General features: G+C 48.1%; 1 protein-coding gene across 1 annotated transcript in view; it reads left to right on the forward strand.

Moving 5' to 3' along the window:
• The window catches only part of DCHS2 (dachsous cadherin-related 2), a 298,657-nt gene that overhangs the window by 261,710 nt on the left and 24,883 nt on the right, over nt 1–12,064 (forward strand). Inside the window, 2 exon segments of the mRNA XM_027769135.1 lie at nt 4,349–4,560; nt 7,034–7,185. Coding sequence (XP_027624936.1) covers nt 4,349–4,560; nt 7,034–7,185 — 364 coding nt within the window.

Here is a 12,064-nt window from a genome sequence, read left to right on the forward strand (position 1 = left end):
CGCGTTTTGCTGTGTATTTATGACTTGGACAAGTGTTGCATGGACTCATCTCTCCAGGGAAGTAGGATTCAAGTCATTACGTAACTTCCACATGGACGTGGAAGCACGAATGTGAAGTTGGATCTGTGAGGCTTCTTCTTTTTGTTTTTTTCTTTTTGAGAGGATTTTGCTATAGGGCTCATGTGCACGCCAGAAAGACAGAGAGGCAGAAAGTCAGAAATCATCCCCCCAGGAGGCATGGCCACACCGCAATCCCTTCTCCTCCATTCTCCTCTTGGGATCGGGCGCACACACGCTCGGCGTGAGTTTAAGCCACCGGGTCTGGGACTTGAACCGCGATCGACTACATGGGAGTCCAGTGACGTAGCCATTACGCCAACTGCTGGTCCCCTGTGAGGCTTCTTACTCAAAGGGAAATGTGGGTTTCTACCATGCAATACTTTCCCCTCATTGCAGAAGGACATCCTGATGTCTCCGGGGAACATCCATGTGTCATCTGAAGAGAAATGTGGCCCTCGTAGGTGTGTCAGCCTCGAATCGTCTCACGGATGGTCATTGTCTTTCCTCCTCACACTGTTCACGGCATATGCCAGTCATTATGCCCCAAATCAAAACCAAGCAAGGAAAGCATTAGAACCGTACATCCATTCCAAGTGCAAAATTCCAATAATCAAAGCCCGGACACAAGTCTTTTATTAAAAATTCCACTTTGATCCGCACTGTAATTGGCACACTTTCTACTGAGCGACCCTGGCATTTAGTGTTGCATTTCTATTTTATTTTTCCTTTCCAAACAGTAACAGAGCATGAGAGCGAGCTGACCACCCTGTTTGGTGGAGACAGATCAGGTGAGAGCTTTGGAACCACTTGGGCTCCTGCATTTGGGAGCTCAGGAATCCCTCCTACTTCACAAAGAGTTCTCAGTACCAGTTCTTTTTCCATCCCCAGCTCAGCAAAAGGCCTTTTGCTGACTCTCCAGCTGCCCAAAGCTAGACTACTATAAACTTTCTCTCGAGGTGTTGATCTCACAGACCGTGGTTTGGAAAAGTCACTTGATTCTAGGACTCAGTTGATAACTAAATCTGGTGGCAACAAAATGATAGTGAGTTTATAAACTTTTCAATTAGGTGGTGTTCTTCATATAGAATAGAAATAATTCTATTAATAATATAATTAATAACAGAGAATAAGCCCTGAATCCTCCCCCAAACACTCAGTAGGAAGGACAGTTTATTGTGACAGTCTGTGTTCACGGTAGATCCAAGACACAGGGGACCTGAAGGTCGTGGATTAGGTTGGTTATCTGGGAAAATCCACCCTGGGAGAAAAAGCAAGAACTGTGGCAGCCAGAACGTAGTTACAGAATTACTGCAGGTGCTTGCTTCAAATACTCATGTCTCTGGCAGCCCAGGGCTGTTCCATGTTCTCTTTCTAAATTCGGATCTCACAAAGATGTTGACCTAGGGGCAGACGAGTGTGGGTAAAACATTGAGGAATCTACTCTGCAGAGAGACAGCCGAAGTATATCACTGTGTCGCTCACTCCTCGGCCACCCCGTGATGTCATTGTCCTTTAGACCTGCCAGGGGGAGGGGGCCAGGTGTGTTCTTCAGGCCACAGAGAGAGGGAGAAAGCCCCCACCCCCAATCAGATGTGGTCATGTCACAATCTCTTCCCGTCTGTTTCTTTTTCCTTTTGAGATTCTGATGCACACACACAAGTGCCCAGGGTGATTTTCAAGCCACGAGGGCCTGAATTAGAACTGTAATCGGGTAAGTGGGATCTGCTTTCCTTAACCACTAGGTATGGGGCAGGCCCATGAAGTAATACTTCTTTTGTTCTTTTAAGAGAGAGATTTTTGCTATAGGGCGTTTTTGCTATTGCACTTGCTGGAGAGACAGAAAGAGTCAGAGAAAGAAAGTGAGAAATCACACACATACACCCCAGGGGGTGAGGGGGTGATGCCCACACCACAATCCCTTCTCCTCTTGGGATCTTGGGCACCCATGCACACGTGCCTGGCATGAGTTTAAGCCACCGGGTCTGAGACTCGAACCACGGTCAACTATGTGGGAATCCAGTGATGTAACCATTATGCCATCTGCTGCCCCCCCCATGAAGTAATACTAATATTCCCATTTTACAAAGGAGGATGCCCTGCTTTACAGAACCTAAATACCTACTCCAGGTTACTAAGTGGGTGGTAGAACCAGATGACCGGCCTAACCTAAGCAGCCAGGGCCGCGGTTTAAACTCGGTCTCAGGGTCCCCACTCCATGTCAGGGCACACTCAGCGATGCTCCATGGGATAGGGCTTCTGACAGGGACAGCCACGTCACCCTAAGGGGCCAGCCTCAGCAGCATGGTGGGGACGCAGTGCTCCACGACATGGAGGCCACGTGGGGATCTCGGGTTCGCGCCCCGAGGTCTCCCTGCAGAGCCAGCTGGGCACGTGCATGCAGTGGTCTTGGCTGTTTGTGGCTGGGAGTGGGAGCCTCTCCCCCTGTCTTTTTCTCCTTTCTTTTCATTCTTCCTCCCTCTGTCTCTGTCTCAAATGGAAGGAATAAATAAATAAACTCACTACTAATAATCACAGGGCCAGCCTGTGGCATGGCGATTAAGGCAGCTGGATCCCACGTGGCCAGCTGCGCTGTTCAGGTCCCAGACGTGGCAGCCTGGGGAATGAGCCAGGTGCACAAGCACATGCGCTGAAAACCCTGACGGGGACAGGCAGAGGAGGGTTGCTGCAGGCCATGCCCCACACAGGGTGCTTCCTCCTGTCCTCTCCTCTCTCTGTCTCTCTCGGGCAAGTACACGTGATCTCTGACAAATTAAAAAGTAAAAATAATCCATTGAGTTACAAATTTTACTTTAGAGAAAAAAGCGGAGTGGAAAGTAGAGAAGGAAATTATCTGAAGGGAGATGGTTTCTTAAGTTGGGGAGAAAACCCGAGTGTAGCATTGTCCCCCGCCTTCACTTCCCTAGCCTGTTCCACTTTGGTCTGAGCATGAGCGCGTGCCGATGCCTCCCGCGGGCCAGACCCTGTGCTGGGCGCGGGCTCTGCGGGTGTGTGAGCGACAGTGGATGGTGCTCGCCCTGGGGAGCCAGCACCCATGGGAGGAGCAGGACCAGAGCAGTGAGCAGGGACCACCTGGCTGCCTGGGAGTGCAGGTGCCTCGGGAGAGTCTGTCGGGGGCTGGCATAGTGGGCAGTCGGGGAAGCCAGAAGCGGGGGGCATTCCAGGCGGACCGAAGTGCATGTCCTCGGATTCTGAACTGAGCGTTCCAGGAACAGCACGTGAGTGAGGGTCACGAGCGAGCAGAGACAGCAAAGTGGAGATGCACGAGTGAGACTGAGCCAGGAGGGGCCGAGCAGGTGGCCCCTGTGGGGTAGAGATGCCAGGAGACCACAGACGCTGCGAGGGCTGCAGGAGCGTTTATGCAGGACAGAGACAGATTCGGAGTGGAGCCTGGGTTGGTGGGGGCAGCTGCCTACCTGATTGATGCAGGGGACATGGTGGGGAAAGTGGTGGCCCCGAGAGGGGCAGCGGCAGCCAGATTAAGAGTGGGTCTGGGAGATGTCTGAAAGGGGGACTTTGCAGATGGCTGCGGCTCAGCGTGAGAAAGAAGGTCCGCTGGTGAGCAGTGTCCGGATTTCGGATGTTCATTGCCCTTCCTTCTACTTGCGTGCAAATGTCTCTCCGTTTTTCTAGCTTTTTTCATACTGACCCTGGTTGGAGGGAAAGGAGGGCAGCCACTGGCAGGCTTTTGAGGGACAGGTGAGCATGTGAACATATGTATCGAAGGTGATTGGGGACGTTCCTTCTTTTTTTTTTTTTTGAGAGATTTTTGCTATGGGGTACATGCACTCGCCAGACAGACAGAGAGAGACAGACAGAAAACGAGAAATCACCCCCCAGGGGGGATGGTCACACTGCAATCCCTTCTCCTTCATTCTCCTCTCGGGATTTTGGGCAAGCATGCACACGTGCCCGGCGTGAGTTTTAAGCCACTGGGTCTGGGACGCGAACTGCGGTTGACTACGTGGGAGTCCAGCGACATAGCCATTACGCTAACTGCTGGTTCCTGTTTTGGGATGTTCTTAAAAAGTAACTTTGGTGGCATGGTGGTTGAGGGCGCTGGACTCCCAACTCAGCCGTGGTTCGAGTCCTGGGCTAGGTGGCTTGCTTTCTCACTTTCTCTTTCTCTCTCTCTCTCTCTCACTCTGTCCCTCTCTGGTCAAATTAAACAACAAATAAATAAAGTTAAATAAAATAATTCTTTAAAAAAAGTAACTATGACATCATCTTTTTCTCTCTCGTTCTTTTTTCTCTTTTGGAATCAAAATAGGACAACTCACTGTGCAAGAACCCAAGCTCCTTGATTTTGAGGTGAGGCATGAAATGCAGCTCGTCGTGTTGGCTGAATGCGGCAGGCACAGGGCATACAGTACCGTGGCTATCCTGATCCAGGACGTGAACGATAACCTACCACGCTTTGAGCAAAGTGCTTACCACGCATCGGTGCCCGAAGGCCAGTTCTACAATACTCGTGTCCTACAGGTAATGGAAACATGTGTGTGTGAGAATTATTATCAACAGATGGATGTTGGAATATCTAAGGGCTATGTCTAACACTCAGGTTACATTTTCCATGTTTCCAGGGTGTGTGCGATGTTTGATGCATTGGACGAAAGCTTAGACTGCAGGGAACCTGAAATTTCACTCTTCTCCCTGTTCGTTCATCTAGAGTCACTGTCCTCTGCCTTCTCTAGGAGCCTGTAGGGACACACACAATGACTAACTTCGTAAATGGCACGTTTTAGTGGGGAAGTCAGAAATGTAATGTAACTTAAGTGTCATATTCCTGATGTTATAATAGACATGGATGTTTAATGTCATGAGAGACACAAGCTCTTCCTGGAGGAAGACTGTGAGGCTTTATAGAAGGGCATTTGTACTGGGTCTTAAAGAGTGAGCAGACAGGTAGACAGATCTGCTGTGTGCAGGACCACTCACATCTCAACAACAACAACAAAAAACCAGTCCTGGGAACAGGAACTTGTGCCCCCTCTGCACCTGTGCCCAGCATATTTCTCAAGCTGCCACATTGAGATTTGAATGGCAGTCAGCCATGTGGGAGAGGCTCCCTTAACCACCAGGCCATAGGGCCAGCCTTCTTCCTATTGATCCCAAAGGAAACTGCGTATGGCCCTTCTGTGTGAAATGCCAGCTTGTACGCCCTCCTGATGGGGTCCTGAGTGCTCTACTTGGGCCCCCAGGGTTTGTGGAGAATTCTGGCATTAGTTAAGTGACAGACTGACAGGGTAAGAAGTCAGATGGAAGAACCCATGAGAACATCAGTGTGATCACCCAGAAGAGGGATGACAGAGGATGTGAGCTATGGTCAAAGCTGAGCGGCATAGGATAGGGACCCCCGATACCGGTCCAGAGCCTGTTAGGAACTGGGTCACACAGCAGGAGGTGAGCAGGGATCGAGTAAGTGAAGCCTCATCTGTATTTACAGCCACTCCCCATCACTTGCCTTCCCACCTGAGCTCCACCTCCTGTCAGATCAGGGCAGCATTAGATTCTCACAGGAGTGAGAACCCTGTTGTGAACTGTGCATGGGAGGGATCTAGTCTGCACGCTCCTTATCAGAATGTAACGCCTGATGATCTGAGGTGGAGCTGAGGCATTGATGCCAGCACTGGGGAGCGGCTGCGCACTCTGCATTACGGTGAATTGTATAATATATTACAATGTAATAGTAATAGAAATAAAGTGCACAATCAATGTAATGCTCTTGAATCATCCTGAAACCATCCCCCTTCCACTGGAGAAATTGTCTTCCACAAAACCAGGCCCTGGTGCCAAAACGGTTGGGGACTGCTGGCATAGAAGATACAAACAGGGGAAAGCAAAGGTTAACAGGTATGTCCACATTTTTTTTAAGAGCATGTGCACTCAGCAGAGAGAGACAAAAAGAGAAGGAGAGGGAGAGTAAGAAATCAACCTCTAGGGAAGATGGCCACACTGCAATCCCTTCTCCATTCTACTTCCAGGATATTGGGTATGTACGCACACAGGCCTGGTATGATTTTCAAGGTTCCAGGTCCAGAACCCAGGCCGCTCAGCTGGCTATGTGGGTTCCAGCACTTTAATCTCCACACCACCTACTAAACCTATTGCCTTACTCTTAAACAAAATCTTTTGTTATTATTATTAGTAGTAGTATTTTAAGCGTTTGATCCCTATACATCATTTGACTTGTAAAGAGAATTCACCCAACATGCAATACATCTCAGACCGGCTCTGTTGAGAATACCAAACAAAATCTTGAATCCCCCAATAAAGTTAGTTTGATAGAAAACTTTTGTTTGATCTTCAGCAACTCCCTGATATTTTATCAAATACATTATCTAGACCAAAATATGTTAGCAGTCCCCCTAAGCTTTGTTTCATTTATTTTATCTGAAGATCCCTTTTAATTTAAACTATAATTACAATTTAAAAATCTACACATGGCCTCCTTTATTTGTAATACTTTATGTACACACACACACAAGAACAAATTAAAAAATGAAAAATTACCATTCACTGTGTGGAGATTGCTTATATTTCTTTCTTTCTTTCTTTTTGTTTTTTGTTTGTTTCTTTTTTCTTTTTCTTTCTTTTTGTTTCTTTTTCTGCTGCTAGCATGAATCCATATAAAGTACCAGGCATTTTCTATTTGAGCAAACTAGATCTTTTAAAGTAATTTTGTTTCTGTTGTGTCCAATTGTAGCTTAAACACCTATACTATTCCTACTGCAGTTGTTTGCAAATCCTTCTGATGAGTGTGCAGAACCCTCCCTCCCGTCCTGTTGTATTATAAAGTTGAAAGTGAGCTCTAGTTGTGTTATTATTCCTCTAACCATTCTCTTAAAAATGTGCTGGGTGCCCTGTGATTCTTCCACAATGCATTTCTCTGAAAACCAGCTTCACTCGCATGGCCAATGAAATCTTACCTGACGGCAGGCTCGGGTCTTCACAGGTTTTTGCTACTGACCAGGACAGTGGGTTGAACGGCCTCGTTGAGTACTCCATTGTCTCTGGCAACCGAGAAGCAGCGTTCCAGATTGACGCGCTGAGCGGCGTGATAACGGCGAATGCGATTCTGGATTATGAGTCCGTCAGCAACTACAGGTTTGTCTGAGCTTCAGATCCCCGTGGCAGCTGTTCCCTAGCAGCCTTGTTGCTGTGGGCGTGGCTTCCTCCAACATTAAATCTAGTCGTAAAACGTGTTTTCCCTTGGACGCAGCTGACGATGGGCGTTTTTTTTTTGTTTGTTTGTTTGTTTTTTTGGAGAGATTTTCACTGTAGGGCGCGTGTGCTCGCCAGACAGACAGAGAGAGACATAGAGACAGAAAGCGAGAAATCACCCCCCAGGGGGGATGGTCACGCCGCAATCCCTTCTCCTCCATTCTCCTCTCGGAATCTTGGGCACGCACGCACACGCGCCCGGCGTGAGTTTTAAGCCACCGGGTCCGGGACACGAACCGCGGTCGACTACGTGGGAGTCCAGCGACATAGCCATTACGCTAACTGCTGGTTCCCATGATGGGCGTTTTTGAGGTATTCAAATACTATTTCTTTTTGGAAAGAGATTTTTGCTCTAGGGTGCATGTGTTCACCAGAGAGACAGAAAGTCTCCACTAGAGGGTTGGCCATGCCACAATCCCTTCTCTGTTCTCCTCTTGGGATTTTCGGTATGCACACACACACTTGGTGTGAGTTTCAGATTACAGGGTCCAGGACTCAAACCGTGGTCAGCTAGGTGGGAGTTCAGCGCCTTGACCACTTCACCACCTGCTGGCCTCATGACTCATTTTTGAAAAAGTGTTTCAGCCAGGAGAACTGTAACGTCCCTCAAAATTCTGAGATTACAAATGCGTGATGCTATTAAATATGGAACAAGAGACATTAAAAAGACGTTTGCGAAATGCCCACAGAACTTCAAAGCCCTCTGCAAATGTTTCTTCTTATTATTAAAACATTGAGGACGAATGACATGTCTCTTTTATTTTTATTTTTTTTACTTTGTTTGTACAACCCTGTCATCAGACTACTTAGTGCAATATTGTGTCTTAATAGAAATAATCTTATTAAAAGCACACACTTGACATTGTTTCTTTTTTGTTTGTTTTTTTGTCTAGAATCCAAGCTATGCCAGGCTTTTACAAGCTTTCTATAAAGGAGAGAGTAATCATGTCACATATCTTTGGGGTATTTTTAAAAAAACCAGTGCTACCAAGTCTAGACTTGTTTACAGAGATATTTAGGCCATCGCAGGCTATAAAAGCAGCAGACTCCGGGCCAGCAGGTGGCGTGGTGGTCAAGGGCACTGGACTGACTGAAGTTTGAGTCCTGGACCTGGCGACTTGCTTCCTCTCTCTCTCCTTCTCATTCCCCCCGCTCTGTCCCGCTCTGGTAAAATTAAAATAAATAAAGATATTTAAAACATGGACCAGCAGTTGGCGTAATAGCTATGTCACTGGACTCCCATGTAGTCGACCGCAATTCGAGTCCCGGATCCGGTGGCTTAAACTCACGCCGGGTGCGTGTGTGTGTGTGTTCAAGATCCCGAGAGGAGAATGGAGGAGAAGGGATTGCAGCCATCCCCCCTGGGGGGTTGATTTTTCACTTTCTGTCTCTCTGTCTCTCTCTGTCTTTCTGGCCAGTGCATGCACCCTATAGCAAAAACCTTTCATAAAAAGATAATTAAAATAATTCTTAAAAAAAAAAAGCATCAGACTCCAGGTGACCTAAAACGGAATACCATGACATTGATTAGAGAGAGGCGCGTCTGTGCGTGCTGATGAGGGCGGAGCTCTGGCACGTGGGGCATGAAGGCGCAGCAGGTGCACGTGGAGCTTAGGCAGCATGCCTGTTGGAGCACAAGCACCTCCACGGTGAAAACTCAAGAAGCTCGTAACCTTCTCTGTCTCTGGAGCAGTGGTCAGACAGCCTGTGGCCAAAGAGAGCCTCGTCTTTGTTTTTGTACCTTTAAGCGGGTTTCATACATGTGCTACATTTTTGTATGTTTTCCCAAAAGGCTTGGCCTATCCGATGTTTTATCTATCCTCATGACCACCTCAGAGGAACGCAAAGTTGGGAGTTTTTCTTATGTATGGACAAAGCAGAGGATTCAGGGGCTTGCTCGGGATCACGGAGCTAAATATCCAGGAATCAAACCGGAGCCCGAGCCAGACATTCTGAGTTGACTTGTGCTGTTTCTACCACACCAGCCTCAGAGCAGGCTTGCTGCTCAGGGGAAACAGCGCCGTCTCCCGTGCGACCACGTCCGTGTTTGACGGAGAGTGCAGGGCGTCCGTCTTGAGCAGTGAGAGCTGATCCGAACGGAGGCTGCCCCTGGGTGGGTTGGGTTGGGCCTCCCAACTCTAATAAATGTTTGTGTGTTCAGTATTTTTTTTTGTTCAATATATTTAAAAATGTTACTTCAGTAGTTTTTTGAAAGTTGAAGACCTCCTAGGGCCCTCTTCCGTAACAGCTTCATGAATTGTTTTGATTCCTGATCATGCATTGTTTTGATTCCGGCTGCAGAGGAAGGTTAAAGCTTGTTCCTGCCACCTCCTCTCTGTGGCAATTCCAGCAGGAACTTCTCCTCCCTCCCTCGCTGCCGCAGCCCAGGGGCTCCTGGAGGGAGTAGAGATTCGGAGACTGGATGGTCTCTGCTCTGATCCCTACGAGGCTGGTTCCCATGGTAATGACTTCCTGTTCCCGGGTTCCCCTTACTCAGTGAGCCTCATTAGCAGTGAAGTCTAACGTCTTTCAACTTTTTCCTATTTGCGTCATCGTGTCTATGTTCCCAGCATTTAAAGTGCTCCCAATATTTAAAAGTTCTTTCCAATTGTTCTTGAAGGATTTAATATAAAGCTGGGAGAAACAAGAGGTGTTAGGAGTTGGGCCCCCCACACACTGCCACAGAGGCGCACACACAGGTAATGACACGTGAACACGCACAGGCACATACACGCACACACACACACATGCACACTCAAGCATATGTGCAGATAACAACACTCAGGCATGCACAGGCACATGCATACACACATGCACACACACGCACACTTAGGCACACGCACAAATAACACTCAGGCATGCACAGGCACATGCATACACACATGCACACACACATGCACACTTAGGCACACGCACAAATAACACTCAGGCATGCACAGGCACATGCATACACACATGCACACACACATGCACACTTAGGCACACGCACAAATAACACTCAGGCATGCACAGGCACATGCACGTGCGTGCACTTGGGCACACATGCAGATAACACTCAGGCATGCACAGGTACATACACACACACGTGTGCACTTGGGCACACATGCAGATAACACTCAGGCATGCACAGGTACATACACACACACGTGTGCACTTGGGCACACATGCAGATAACACTCAGGCATGCACAGGTACATACACACACACGTGTGCACTTGGGCACACATGCAGATAACACTCAGGCATGCACAGGCACATACACATATACACATGCGTGCTCGTGCACACGCACTTTCTCAAGCGTCACTAAAATTAGAATGTGTGTGTATATATGTATATATATGCACATGTACACATTTAATTTTTTTAAAGAGAGATTTTTGCTATAGAGTGAATGCATTTGATGGAGAGACAGAGAGAGACAGAGATAGGGAAAGGGAGAAATCCCCCCCCCCCCAGGGTGATTATGGCCACACCATAATCCTTTCTCCTTTATCCTCCTCAGGATTTTGGGCACATACACACTGTCCAGGACTCAAGCTGTGGTCGACCATGTGGGGGTCTAGCACCTCAATGACTCTGCCACTTATTGGCCCCACAAGAGAGTTTTTTATTCCCCTGCTCCTGTGCAGCTCCCCACAGCCATGCCAAGCCCTGCCTGCTGGTGGTCTCCATTCCCCCGGGTGCTTTCCTCAGTAGTTACAGCAATAAGAACTGTAGGGTGACTTGTCCCCCCTCTGCTATACCTCTGGCCAATGCTGCTTACTTTCAACTTTTTGACATATTGCTGTTTTGTCTGATGGAGGAACATATTCTCAACGCTAGCTCTTTGTTTTAAAATATAAAATGAAAAGCGAAAGAGTTAGCGTCTGCTATGATTCTACTAAATACTTTCAGTGAAAGCCACAGATAAGAAAACTCAGTGGCAAGATAATGACAAATTATAAAATAGGCATGGATTTCTGTCAGATGATGTATCAAATTTATAAAAACTATTTAGCAGGGCCAACAGGTGGCATGGTGGTTAAGAAGCTGGACTCCCACCCAGCCAATCACGGTTCAAGTCCTGGACCCAGATGCATGTGCATGTGTACCCACAGTCCCAAGAGGAGAACAGAGGAGAAGGGACTGCAGTGTAGTCATCCCCCCACCCCCCACCCCCGCGGGGGAGATTTCTCACTTTCCCTCTCTCTGTTTCTCTCTGGCGAACACATGCATCCTATGGCAAACACCTAAACACAAAACAAAACAAAGCTATTTAGCATACACGAGGCTGGGGATGCAGAGACAAATGAAATAGTCCTTCATCTCAGAGAGCCTGAAAATGGAGTCTGTCCCAGGGAGACCTGTGGCAGGAAGCCCACAATGCTAACAGTAGCTGCCGTTCGCGGAGCTCCTGCTGTCCGTCTATGATCTCATCCAGTTCTTGTTGGAGACATGATTTACAGAACGAGGAAATCGATACTCAGCGGGATCGAGGTGTCTGGCCCCAGGGAATGTGGTAGAAGGTGACGCCAGCCTGTGAGCAGCGTAGCAGGTGTAGCAGTGTAGCAGGTGTAGCGGTGTAACAGGTGTAGCGGTGTAGCAGGTGTAGCAGGTGTAGCGGTGTAGCAGGTGTAGCAGGTGTAGCGGTGTAGCAGGTGTAGCAGGTGTAGCGGTGTAGCAGGTGTAGCAGGTGTAGCGGTGTAGCAGGTGTAGCAGGTGTAGCGGTGTAGCAGGTGTAGCAGGTGTAGCGGTGTAGCAGGTGTAGCAGGTGTAGCAG

This window comes from Tupaia chinensis, unplaced genomic scaffold (assembly GCF_000334495.1).
Source record: "Tupaia chinensis unplaced genomic scaffold, TupChi_1.0 Scaffold148680_1, whole genome shotgun sequence".
In the NCBI taxonomy this organism is placed as follows: domain Eukaryota; kingdom Metazoa; phylum Chordata; class Mammalia; order Scandentia; family Tupaiidae; genus Tupaia; species Tupaia belangeri.